This window comes from Phoca vitulina, unplaced genomic scaffold (genome assembly GCF_004348235.1).
Source record: "Phoca vitulina isolate PV1807 unplaced genomic scaffold, GSC_HSeal_1.0 scaffold12, whole genome shotgun sequence".
Taxonomy (NCBI): domain Eukaryota; kingdom Metazoa; phylum Chordata; class Mammalia; order Carnivora; family Phocidae; genus Phoca; species Phoca vitulina.
The window spans coordinates 38,769,061-38,783,048 of NW_022589715.1; the positions used below are offsets into that span (position 1 = coordinate 38,769,061).

Sequence of the window (13,988 nt, forward strand, 5' to 3'; positions counted from 1 at the left end):
TGATGCACTGTTTCATCAAATATTTGTTGAATAGCAGTAGCTTGGACTCTGTCCCGAGAGGTCCTTGATTAACGAAACCAGCTGTCTCTAAAGAATTCCCCCTTGCCTATTTTTTTCCAAAGCCTTTCTTCCCTCAGGATATTATCAGCTGTGGCCACATCTGAGTTGGGCAATAGAAGATCCCTCTCCTCCAAGGCTCTATATAATCTTCATAGTCTGCTTTCTGTTGGTGTGAGTTCTCTGGCCCAGTGGTGGTCTTAAAGATTGAAGAGTCATGGACCTTTGTTTATTTTAAAACTTTCTTGACAATTAAGCTTCCTCAACTGTTTAGTAGGCTTCCAAACTATTTGCTTCTTAAGGACTTTAAAGATCTTACCCAGGCATAATCTCTTTTCTTTTTTAAGATTTATTTACTTATTAGAGCACATGCCCAAGCTGTGGGAGGGGCCAAAGGAGAGGGAGAGAATCAAGCAGACTCCCCACTGAGCGCAGAGCCCAACTGGGGGGCTCAGTCTCACAACTCTGAAATCATGACCTGAGCCGAAACCAAGAGTCGGACGTTCAACTGACTGAGCCATCCAGGTGCCCCATGTTCAAGCATAATCTTTGAACCTAGAGATATCAATTTATCTACTGACCTCTGTGCCCTTCCTATCTGAAGCCTGGGGAATCTTAAAATGTTCTAAAGAATAGCATTCGATGGTGCATATACCTCTCTCTGGCAGGGAAGTCTTACAGGCCTTTGAGAAAGGCAGTTCTTTTCTTACCTCTTTCACCATGAAGTATATAAATCAGCTTTTTTCAGTTCCACAAGTCACTAAATTATGGGACTGAGTTTGGCATTGATACTGATGGAAGCAGGGTTTATGAGAAACTGCCTGTAAGACAAGACCAGAGCAAAAAGTTTGAAGACTATATTGAAATGACATTTCAGTGTATGAGCTATACCTTAAGTATTTCTTGCCACTCTGATTTTATTTAGATGTAACCTAAATTCATCATTTATTTTTTTTTTTGTGCCTAGTTTTAAATGAATGAACTTATGAAAGATGATTATATATAATTCAGCAAATTATCTGAGGCCCTAATTAACTGGTAGAATGTAAGTAGTACACGTTGACATAAATGTAAAGTAAATGCCATAGCACTGATCTGAAGAAAGTTTATTGGCTGACACCTTTTTGAAATATCTTAATATTTTACATGAGTTAAGCTTTGCTGATCATGCCAGAATAAAAAAGAGCAGCAGATTAATGTGGAATCTACCTTTTTCTTCTAATTGAAATGAGGCTTGGGTCTGAATTTATTAATTAGCTCTGTGAATTTTATTTCATAATTCGTAATTCCTCTTTGAAGAGATTTTACTCTGTTTCTAATGCCATGACAGAATTGATTCATTGGTGTTCAAATTTTGAAACATGGTAGGGGTGAGGGTTCTAATTTTAAGCAGCTAAGTCACTGTGACATGCTTTTGTTGGTTCTTAATGGAATTGAAGAACACAAACAACTTTACAGGGAAATATTTTTGAAAACCACAGTATGTTAAGTTTAGAGGGGCTAGCACAACAAAATAATAACAAAAAGTGCTTTATACTGGGGGCACCTGGGTGGCTTAGTCGGTTCTGTCTGCCTTCTGCTCAGGTCATGATCCCTGGGTCCTGGGATTGAGTACCTCATCGGGCTCCCTGCTTAACGGGGAGTCTGCTCCCCCTGCTCGTGCAAGTGCACACTTTCTCTCTCTCTCTCTGACAAATAAGTAAATAAAATCTTTTTTTTAAGTGCTTTATACTGAAGATTTATTTTTATTACTTTACAGAATTCTCCCAATTTAAGAAATTTATCTTCATTCCATGCAGTTCCCTTATTTCATCTCCTTCAGTTACTACCTTTCTTCCCCCAACAATAAACATATTCTCAAATCACCAGAGTTGATGTCAAAACTTTTTTCTTTGACATGAGCAATCACTTTGTACTGTACTTCAGTTTCCAAGATTTCTTAAAAATACAGGCAAAAGGCAAATTTTGTATCTGCAAGCTGCTTTGTAGTTTCTTAGTTAAGACCCAAAAGCATGCAACCTAATGCAAATCTCTGTGGCATTAGATTATTATGTAACACGGTGTGCACCCACTTGCCTCCTGTGGAGGGTTGTATGCTGGGTTTTCTCACTTTTTTGCTAGAAAGGATTTTCTCATTTGAAGCTCAGATAATCTGTGTTTTAGGGTCAGATGATGTGTGATCTTCCTTATTCAGTCAACTTCTAAATTCTTATCTGAGGCTGAAACCTAGAATGAGAATCTGTTAGAATCTCCAGTGAACAAGAATCACTGGTAAATGATTTTGTTTTCCACTTCCTACATTAATGTTGCAGCTGTAGGGTGCTCTGCTTTTTTTAGTGGGCTTTTTCACTCTAGTGTGTTTGTTTATAGAACTTTGAAAAATACTAGAAACATGAAAGTTTAAGTTCATTTATTCTTTGGTTCTGATTTTGTTCTTTCAGCTGGTATATTTGTCTTATATCCAAACCAGTTCTAATGGAAATGCATTTTCTTTCAGGATATCCTTCTCATTAATGTAGTGATTGAACAAATGATCTGTGATACTGATCCTGAGCTAGGAGGTGCTGTTCAGTTAATGGGACTTCTTCGTACTCTAATTGATCCAGAGAACATGCTGGCTACAACTAATGTAAGAAATTATTCTGAGATAAAAATGTTTTGGTCTAGTCAGTTTTAGAGGATTTAATATATAATAAATTATGTATAAATATATAAATTATATGTAAATATAAAATCTTTTTAAATTTGTACAATTATTTATTTATTTATTTTAAAGATTATTTTTATTTATTTGACAGAGAGAGACACAGCGAGAGAGGGAACACAAGCAGGGGGAGCGGGAGAGGGAGAAGCAGGCTTCCCGTGGGGCAGGGAGTCCGATGCAGGGCTCGATCCCAGGACCCTGGGATCATGACCTGAACTGAAGGCAGATGCTTAACGACTGAGCCACCCAGGCGCCCCGTAAATTTGTACAATTTTTTAAAATAATAAATACTTGAGTATTTGTACACTTCATATCCAAGTAGCTGTGGTGTTCCTGTAGCAGTTTATTTGTGGCAAAACACAAGATTGTAATCTGTGAAAATCTTAGTAAAAAGTGTTAGCATTTCTATTTATGGCCCTTGGCCTCATTCTGTTAACTTCTTAAAAATTAATACACAACAGGATGCATATATGTAACACTGCTGAAATGTAAACAGTAAAAATGACTAAGATGGTAAATTTTATAAAGTTACATGTTCTTTAATCATAATGAAAAAAATTAATACGTACTGAATGATCTCAACTGCATAGTAGGAGAAGTCATTCAGAAAGACTTATAGAAGTATTCCAAAATATTAATAATTGTTGTCTCAAAATGCTGGGATACTTTTTCTTTATAAACTCTCTCATATTTAAAGAAGAATATGTATGTTGTTTTTAAATCATTACTTGTTTCTTCGAGACCATTGTATAAAAAATAGTGGCCAAAAAAAGGGACTGTTTTCCGAATTTCCAAATAATAAATTTTTAAAATTTAAAAAATAGATCTAAATTCTGTCCTGTTTCAGATGACTTGATAAATCAATCTGGTGTTTTTTCATATTTGACTATGCTATGAATGGAGTTTCAGATTTGAATATGCGTGGATATGAACTTTCAAATTTTCAGCAGTTAAGTTGCTCCTCTCACATTGCTTGATAGATTCTTCATTGCATTTCAGGTCACAAGCATATTAGAAAAAAAGTTCTTCTGAATAATTTTCTTCAGAAAAATTTTTTATATCTTGTTTTCATTTTAATTTAGTAATATGAAATAGACTTGATTTTTCAGTTCTGCAGAAATACAATTAAGGTGAATATAACTAGTTTTTTGGTGCTTTCATGATATCTTGAAGTATCTGGTGTATATGACCTGCATTAATTCTTAAAGATATTTTATTAATTAAAAGATAATAAAATATTTTTTTAATTCTGTATGTTTCAGAAAACTGAAAAAAGTGAATTTCTAAATTTCTTCTACAACCATTGTATGCATGTTCTCACAGCACCGCTTTTGACCAATACTTCAGAAGACAAGTGTGAAAAGGGTAGGGTGTCTTACTTATCTGCTTATGATTTCCATTTTTAAAGAGTGAAATAAGTAGTATAATAGGCTGTCTACTCAGTGCTTTATTTGACAGGGAAATTACTACTGAAAAATTTAAACTGCGGTATAAAATCATGATTTCCCTTTTTCCAGAGGGACTATGTTAGAGAATGATACAGAAAATGTAGCAAAAAGTATTACACCTTGAGGAAGAGAAATATAAACACTTTAACAGAAGGGGATTATTCTCAAAGCTGTTAATTACCTAGAGGGGGTAAGAGTAAACAGTATATTACCTACATTAGAAAATCCAAGGGAACCATCATTTTGGAGAATAATTTGGCAATATAGTACAAGCTCTTTAATTTCACAACATAAGGATCAGAAGTTGATGGGTTAATCAAAAAAGTTGGTTAAAGCAGAGAACAGTTTAAAAAAATAAACTCTGTAAACATTCTAAATGTTGACTCATTTGCTGATATTTTGTATAAGGGCAAGCCTTTTTTTTTTTTAATGTATTTTTTTATTGTATTTCCATGTCATCTTTCATGCATAAACTACAGTCATAATTCATCAGCTCCAACTTCTGGTTTTACTGATTTTCTAGACTGTATTCAACTTAGCCATAGATACTACATTTTTATGATATTTCATCAGTCTGTGATGTTTAAAGTATGTAATCATACTGCCAAAAATAATTAGTGTAAACAAAGGACTTTTTGATAAGCATACAACTCAACTGGTGAAATGAGAAATGGGCAGGATGGGGGGGGGAGTGTTGGTTAATCTGATGAGTCATTTTAAAAGGGAGTCAGTTAAAGAGAATGCTTACTAAACTAATTAAGTTGTAAAAATGGGCACACCTTACATAATACCATCAATTCAATTTCCGAGTATATCCTAGGGAACATTTATGCATATGCATGACAGGTATAAGAATGTATAAGAAAATAAAGAACACGTGATATATTCATACAATGGAATACTATATAGCAGTTAAAACAACTGAATTTTAATCTGTCAACTAACTAGTTCTTGAAAATATAAAGTTGGGTAAAAAAGCATTTGGCAGAATGTTTTCATACAGAATGGTTTCATTTTTATAAATTAAAATAAATGCATTTTTAATCTTTATTTTAAAATAAAACACTTGCAGTGTACAGAAATATTTAGATAATTATGTAACAGATACCCATATATTTCCTGTTGACTTTATCAAAACTAACTTGCCCTATCTTTTTTTCAAATATTTTTGAAAAGAAAATACAGATATTGTTAGTTTCCTGTGCACCGCTTCACATTCTCACTTCACCCCCATCTCTCAAGGAATGCTGAATTTGAAGTTTATCACCCCATGTCTGTTTATATTATTATGACAAGTGTAATGTATTATTTTTCATATTTCCCAGCTTGATATGAATTGATTTCTGTTGTACACATTATTCTGCATTTTTTTTGCCCTTACTCAATGCGTTTTTAAAATCTATCCGTATTGATACCTGGAGTTCTTATTTATTTTTATATCTTGCATAATATTCTCTATTAGTATGTTATAATTTAGCCATCCTGCTTCTAATGTACATTTAAGTTTCTAGTTTTTGCTGTTACACACAATGCTGCAATAGACATTTGTATTTTTCCCTATGCAAATGTGCTCTGAAATATGTGCCTAAAATTCAGAACTTACAATGTCCTACTTATTTTTTTAAAACTTCAAGGCATAAATTATCATTGTTAACGTGTTATTCTGGAGTTTAAGAAATTCCTATATATAGAGAGACATATCCTAATTGTTGGGGGATGACTAAGAAATAAAAGAAAATGTGCCTTCTCTGGTTGTAACCTCACTTTTTTATCACAATATTTATTGTCTTTTAACAATTCCTCATCTGCACCAAATTCTGTAAAGGATTGCAGATACAGGTATAATATTTGACTGAAACAACTATTTTTTTAATTGAAGTTTAGTTGACACACAATGCTAACTTCAGTGGACAGCATAGTAGTTCGACAAGTCTATACATTAAGCTCTGCTCACCACAAGTGTAGCTACCATCTGTCACCCTATAATGCTGTTACAGTACCACTGACTATATGCCCTATGCTGTACCTTTTATCCCTGTGACCATACATTCCATAACTGGAATCCTGTGTCTCCCTTCATCCATTTTGCCCATTCCTTCACCCCCCTCACAACTAATTCTTAATGGTTATTATGCAGGTAAAATGAGATTATGACCAAAGACATCCTTTGTATGTTGTAAAGGACTAGGAAAATGTGAAATAATTATTACTGAAGTAACTGACTTTAACTTTTTTTTATTAGATAATATAGTTGGATCTAACAAAAACAGCACGATTTGCCCTGGTAAGTATAAATTTTTATTTTATGAACTAATATAAATTGTAAGCTTTTTTTGCTCAGAGTATAATGCATTTATTTATACAAGGCTAGGAAAGGCATATTTTTTTTTAAATTTACCTTTTTCCTCTGTTGTAAAGAAAAACATTTCATTTTCTCTAATATAAAAAATGGAAAACTGGTTGGAATTTTGTTTTTGTTTTTTACTGTAAATTTAGAGCTAGTTTTCTGATTTTTTTTTGAAAAGACATCTGAAAGTTGAGGATTTTAGTTCATTATTTTTGAAACCTAGTAACTAAGGCCAGTTAGGAACTAGTGTTAGTGTTCGTGACAGCATTATGCTTAGTTATTATTTATGAATCTGAGTGTAAGCACTGTTGCTTCTACTTGGAACATGCATACCAGGTATGGGCCTGGGAATATAGAAAATATGCTCTGTGCACCTAGCATCCTGTCTTTTCTACCAGGTTCATCAATGGTCTAGGAGAGCCAGTTTCAAATGAGGAGACTGACATTCAGAGGTTGGATTAGTTAGAGATATAATGATTAGTTTCATGTCCTAATTTGAGAAAGTGAAAACAAGACATTTAATTAAGACTGTAGATCATTGTTACAAAATCTTTTGTGAATAAAATTAGGGAACTGAGGGATTAAGAGAGTTTATTTTTTTTAATGGTGAGGAACTAGTTCAAATAAATACCAGAACTATATTTTGTATTTTTAATGGGTTTTCTGTTATCAAAAGAATGCTGATTTATTCCCAATAGCATCAGAGTTCCACAAAATATTCATGTGTGTAATCTTCTTGAAAAATAAAATAGTTGGACTAGATTTATTCTGTAAAGCTGTGATTCCAAAATTTCCTCACAGTTTAATATTTCTTGCCTAAAACTTTTAATAGATGTCAGTAATTATTGACAGAAGCCCTTTGACATACATTCAATTTTGATGTTCAGGAACCAATTTGAAGTCATTTCATTAATGTATACACCAAGGCCTCTTGAGGGAAGAAAAGGTGGTTTATTTTAGTAGGCCTTTCATGGGTATTACACTTTGATGTTAAAAAGGTTATTGTTAAAAAATCTCAATGTAATATTTTTCTCTTTATATTCAAGTAGCCAAAAATGTCCTTTCCTTAAAGATGTCTTTAAAGAAAGCATATTACTTTTTCTTGGGAAATTTTGTTGTACAATGTTAGGCAAAAAGCTTGAGGTATTTACTCTTTACTGTGGACCCTTTAATAGGTTCATTAATATTAATAATGAAAGCAGCACATACTAAGGAAATATTACTAAGAAGATCTCAGTGCACTGAGGGTTTTCTTACCATGTTTGTAGATTTTTATTTAGGCTTTTTTCCCTCTTAACACTAACAAATATTTTATACAAGAGCCTTAGAAAGTATCCATTTAATCAGTAAAACTGAATAGTATTGCAGAGTCTGCTAATGAAAAAGTAAAAATCTGTAGCTTTAATTGATATAAAATGAGGAAGAAATACAATTTTACTTTTGCTCTAAAATATGGGACATAAACTTTATTCTCTTTATTTAGGTGAATTACAATATTTATTTTCATGTGATGACTTTCTTTGTAGATAATTATCAAACAGCACAGCTGCTTGCCTTAATTTTAGAACTACTCACATTTTGTGTGGAACATCACACATATCACATAAAAAACTATATTATGAACAAGGACTTGCTAAGAAGAGTCTTGGTCTTGATGAATTCAAAGCACACTTTCCTGGCCTTGTGTAAGTAACAATTTAAAAAGAACATTCTTGTAAAGTATTTTAAGGAACAGTCGATAGAGATAAAACCTGAAGTTACCCATGTGAATTGATTTATTTTTTAGCAGTATATATGCTATCAAAGAGATGATTATGAGAAGTACTAATCTTTTGTTTTCTTTTATTTAAAGGGCAAGAGGAATAGGTCATGGTGCTTCCCACCCACATATTACTCACATTTAGATTGAATTAGTTTAACTGTTGTGATAAAATACCACGTACGATGACGACATTTCACTAATAGAACAAGTCCTGCTGTCTTTCACATCTGCTTCATCAAACTGTCATTTATAGTGACTTTTTTTATACCTTTGAGATATGGGCCTTCAAACGTTTTTGTGTAATTTGGGTTATTTATTGAACTTGTAAAATAACTTATGAGTAGTCCCCCTCAGTATACCACTTGGACCAACAATGATCAAACTTAAATGCCAGTAGTTGCGTCAGTGTTGATTTTTGGCAAACTGTTAAGTTTCCTTTCCTCTTCATAATTTTACCTGCAAATAGAGATAAAGTAACCTCCTTCACCCTCCAAATAAAAAGAGCTTTGTGTGTTTTTTCTGAGCATAAAAATTACGGTTAAAATTGAAACATTTAACACATAGAGAAAAGATTAATCTCCCAACTCCTTCTTTTATTTTTAAGGCCTTAAAAGTAGCTACCATTAACTCCGTGCACAATTTTTCCTACTCCTTTTTCCACAGCCGTACAAATTTATATAAAAATTCACACACTTTACAGGTTTTTTTGTTTTATTTTTATAAAAACAGGATCATATTAACATGTTTCTCAGCTTTTTAGTATTACTCTAGGTGATCGAATATGGTCTCAACTAAATTTTTTTACTAAATGTAGCTGAGTAACACTTGGTGGAGTGGCTCTTCCACAATTTATTCTGCTGTTCTGTAGTGCACAGATAATGGATTGTTTGGGTATTTTGCCCCTCCAAATAACACTGTAGTAAATAGTTTAGTATATAAATCTTTTAAGTACTGGTTTCTTTATTTCCATAGTATGGATTCCCAATAATGATAATGCCAGGACAAAATGTTTATATAGTTTTAATGTATCCTTTTAAATTTGAGTTTCACATACAGCCTCCAGATTACTTTCCCAAAAGATTGAAGCACTTGACACTCTTGCAGCACTGTGTTACTGATTCCTAAAATGTTATGAAGAGGATGATGGAAAATGTGGTATTCCATTTATGTTTTAATTTACATTTTCCTTGGCAGTATATTTCCCTGTTTTAGGGCTTTTGAATTTTATCTGTTGTGAATTGCCTATTATCTTTTTCTTAGAGCTCTTTTTATATTAGAGATATTAATTTATCACATTTTTGGGAAAAAATGTCACAGTCTCATTTGTCTTTTGCATTTGCCTTTATAGTATTTTTTAAATATATAACAGTTTTAAAATTCTCTATGATGAAAAATATGTCTCTTTTCCTTTTATGAGTTTTGGGGTTTTTGTCTTGCTTAGGAACATCTCCTATGTCCTAAGATTATACAAATAAAATACTCTCCTCAATTTACTTCTAATATTTTTATTATTTCATTTTTTACTTATATATGTAATACATTTGAAGTTTGTTTTTATATGTGGTTTGGAGGGTCTTGCTTTGTTTTCTTCCAGATGGAGAGCAAGTTGTGCCAATCCCCTTATTAAATAAACTATATTTTTCTTACTGAATTAAAATTTCTCTGGTTATATGGTAAATTGACATATATATCTTGTGTCTTGTTTCTGAACTATTATTTCTATTTCTAATCTGTTGTTTTATTAGATGAGATAAATAGGAAACTTTATTCTTAGGCCACTATAGCCTCTCTCTTGTAAAGTTTAATATCTGCTAAGTCCCTGCTCGCTTTTCCTTTTCATAATTTTCTTGGTTCTTGGACATTTGTTCTTCTATAATAACTTAAAAACAATTTTATCCAGTTCATCATGACCAGATTATGTTAGATTTTTATATTAATTTTGGAAGGATTGATGTTCTCATGATAGGTATTCCTATCTGGCTTTCTGTAAATAGTTCTTTTGGATGACTGCAGAGTAGTCCTATTTGTGTGGATATATCATAATTGAACAAATCTCTAGTATTTAAATGTTTACATTGCTTCAAGATTTCCATCATTATAAGTAGTGCAGTTGTAACTACATCATATCATTCACCCATTCACCAGCAGTGTATTAGAGTACCTACTTGCGCACATACTCAGTCTTTTTAATCTTAAATAACTATTTCTTGTCCTGCTACAAAAAGAGGTGATGTTGTAAGCCTAGCACTTCTCTTCACACTTGTTTTTGGTTTTTTTGGTTTTTTTCTTCACACTTGTTTAGTGTTACAGTTATCATACATTTATACCTTATGTGGCCTATTTCAGTTCTATTCTCAGATAATATTTGGAACCTCTTTTGACAGGCACAACTTCTTTTAATGACTTGCCTCTGAATAGCGGGTTGAAATGGGAGACATTTCTTTTCAGTATTTAAAATATGAAAAGCCATATTATACTGCTTGTTACTCTATTGTTCTTTTACAAATACAGTCTGATCTGCCACAGTTCATGTTTACCAAAGGCAAAAGAGCTCATAAGCAATTGGTAAAAAAGGACTAAGACGTATAGGGTTAAAATATATATGTTATAATATATAGGTAGTGTCGGTTCACAGATGATTTTTCCAAGGCAAAGAGACCTGAAATAGTGGGAGTGGAACTATAGCCTTCCTCAGAAAAAGTAAAAGACCTTCAGCTCTCCTGTTAAGCTGGCAGCAGGAACCCCTTTGGCTTTATTTTCAGAAAATCAAAAAGAAGTACCTCCCTCCAGAGCTCTCCCCACAGAGAGGGGGGGCAGCCTTGGGCAGGTTGCAGCACTCCTGTGCCCACCTTCACGACAGACAGCCCTGCACTGGTTCTGAGCTGCCACCACTACGTCTGCATGTCTGCCTGCGCTGCTCTGAGTACTGCCAGCATTGGCACTCGCTGGTTACTGTGGGGGGTTTTAATCTTTACACCATGGAGCTACCTGCCTGGGTACTTCATCTCCCAAGTACCAGTTATTGGGGGTTTTTTGCTAGCTCTGGCTACATGAGTTACACAGATTTGAGTGGTCTTTCCCTAACTGTTTTTCCTCAATACCCAATTATTTTTAGTGCACAGTTTTTATTTTAGAATATATACATTGCTTTATGTAAAAATTCCTGTATAATAATTGTTGTTAATGAGATTATCAATTTGTTCCCTGTATTATTTTTAATTAGGTGCTCTTCGTTTTATGAGGCGGATAATTGGCCTTAAAGATGAATTTTATAATCGTTACATTACGAAGGGAAATCTTTTTGAGCCAGTTATAAATGCTCTTCTGGATAATGGAACTCGGTACAATCTGTTGAATTCAGCTGTTATTGAGTTATTTGAATTTATAAGAGTGGTAAGTTTATGCTAAAGGATTCTTAGTAAAATAAAATAATTATATGTTTAGTGATGTTAATATTTTAAATTGTGAAATATAGCATAGTGTTTTAACCCATGTTTACTCTATATTATTCTCAGTTCCATTTTTATTGGCCAGATGTTTCAGGATTGTATTTGGCATATGTAGACATTTTGGTCAAGTATATGCCATTCTTGAGATATCTATGATCTTTGTAGGGGTAGTGATAAGTAGGAAGGTTGAAAATAATTACTTTGGTAAACTGAATAGAAGATGCATAAAAGGTAGGCTATTATCATGGAATTTTAAGTTGAAGAGACCAGGAAATTAGGCGGACCACTCCAGCTGCCTTATTTTATAGATGAGGGGCTTCAGACACCCAAAGTAAGTGATTTATTCTAGAGCGTCCATTTGGTTAGGAGCACAGTCAGAGCTTGAAGATAGGTCGTAGCTCAGTTTTGGGCAACAGAAGATCTGTCATAAAAAGATCTGGAGAGGGCGCCTGGGTGGCTCGGTTGGGCGACTGCCTTCGGCTCAGGTCATGATCCTGGAGTCCCAGGATCGAGTCCCACATCGGGCTCCCTGCTCAGCGCAGGGTCTGCTTCTCCCTCTGATCCTCTTCCCTCTCGTGCTCTCTGTCTCTCATTCTCTCTCTCTCAAATAAATAAATTTAAAAAAAAATCTTTAAAAAAAAAAAGATCTGGAGAGAACTCTATGTGAACAACACAGTTAAGATAGGTAACTGTAGAACCAGTACAATAAATTTACCCTCTCCCACACACTAAAATCATTCCACCAGGGAAAATGGCTACATGGTTAGAATTTGAAAAAAAAGAAAGTAAAGCTAGAAATTCATTCTCTAGTTTTGGCTGTTAAAAATCAGATTTCTGCTCATGACATGCTGTTCTCATGTAAAGATTATTTGGCTGACTGGATTACTTTTCTAGTAGTAGTCACTTGGCAAGAGTATGGCTTTCAAAAGGATGAAAAGAATAGAAGTATTGTCTTTAGCCTTAGAAAAGAGGGAACATAGTTAACTACCTTACCAAGTATATGAACCCTGTTTCACAATGCAGTGTTCTAATGAACCAGAGATTGACTTTTCTATTTTTTTTTTCCTTAAAATTTTTGGTGAGAAACTGATAAAATGAGTTGTAGGGTTCATAACCCCATTCCTATGATTGAATTTGTTTTTCAGAAAATAATTTTGAGTGGTCGATAAATGTACATTGAATCCCAAAACTTAACTCATCTTTTTTTTTTTTTTTTAAGATTTATTTATTTGAGAGAGGGAATACAAGTGGGAGCAGGGGCAGAGCAAGAGAATCTCAAGCAGACTCCCTGCTGTTGATCTCAGGACCCCAAGATCATGACCTGAGCCAAAACCAAGAGTCACCCAGGCGCCCCAAAACTTAACTCATCTATTTGTTCAGTATACAGCACAGAACCGTTTTACCTGGGTTTCTAATGTTTCTTCTTTGCATATTATTTAATTGAGATTTCCAGAGAAACTAGTTTAAAGACTTAAAATCCTCAAAAGAAGCAGATTATGGTGTATCTTTTAAAGAAGTGGCATGTATATTTCTTATTAATATTAAATTCCTGAATCACAACTTCAGTTATTATTAATAATGAGCGTACTTCGCACCCAGGCGTTTGCAATGATTATTTAGAATGGTTCATTTAGAATTTAAAAGAATTTAGAAGTTACTACTGTCAGTTTGTTTCACAAAAATTATACCATTGGAAGACTGTGGAAATAGGTGGAATTCAAGTTAATAGTTTATCAGATCTGTATATGTAATACAGTCAAAGGAGTCTGTGTTTATTATTTAGGTAATTACGGCTTATCCCATTTTGATACCAGTTAAGTAAGGAGTCATTAAGTAGCACCTAATATTTGTTAAAAATGTAATTTCAGCATCTGCCTTCTAACTAGCTCTGTGCTCTTCATCAGGTCATCCAACCTCTCAGATCTTCAATATTCCTTTTCTGTAAAATGGGGGTAATAAAACCTATTTCATAGACTTGTTAGGAGGATCAAGTGAAACTATATGTCAAAGCGCTTTTTAAATTGTAAAGTGCTATGTAGATGCAAAAAATAAACAAGACATAAACTAAATCTAGTTACTTTCAAATGTTTTGTAGCCCCCCAAAAGGGCTCCTTTTTTATTCCAAGTTTTCTCTGGAGGCCTGGCTCATGTGTAAAGAAACTAGGACATTTATTTTTGTAATGGGATTTTGAAAAACCTTTTTTGATCAGCTTTGGAACTA

At 33.5% G+C, this 13,988-nt stretch overlaps 1 protein-coding gene across 3 annotated transcripts in view; it reads left to right on the forward strand.

Moving 5' to 3' along the window:
• The window catches only part of PPP4R3B (protein phosphatase 4 regulatory subunit 3B), a 63,138-nt gene that overhangs the window by 38,892 nt on the left and 10,258 nt on the right, over positions 1 to 13,988 (forward strand). For 2 of the 3 annotated variants that reach the window (XM_032410955.1, XM_032410956.1), the window contains exons 8-12: positions 2,555 to 2,686; positions 4,024 to 4,126; positions 6,452 to 6,493; positions 8,083 to 8,241; positions 11,542 to 11,711. In XM_032410955.1, the coding sequence (XP_032266846.1) occupies positions 2,555 to 2,686; positions 4,024 to 4,126; positions 6,452 to 6,493; positions 8,083 to 8,241; positions 11,542 to 11,711 (606 nt within the window). The remainder of the gene's footprint in view (positions 1 to 2,554; positions 2,687 to 4,023; positions 4,127 to 6,451; positions 6,494 to 8,082; positions 8,242 to 11,541; positions 11,712 to 13,988) is intronic. The other variant, XM_032410957.1, reaches the window with a different exon arrangement.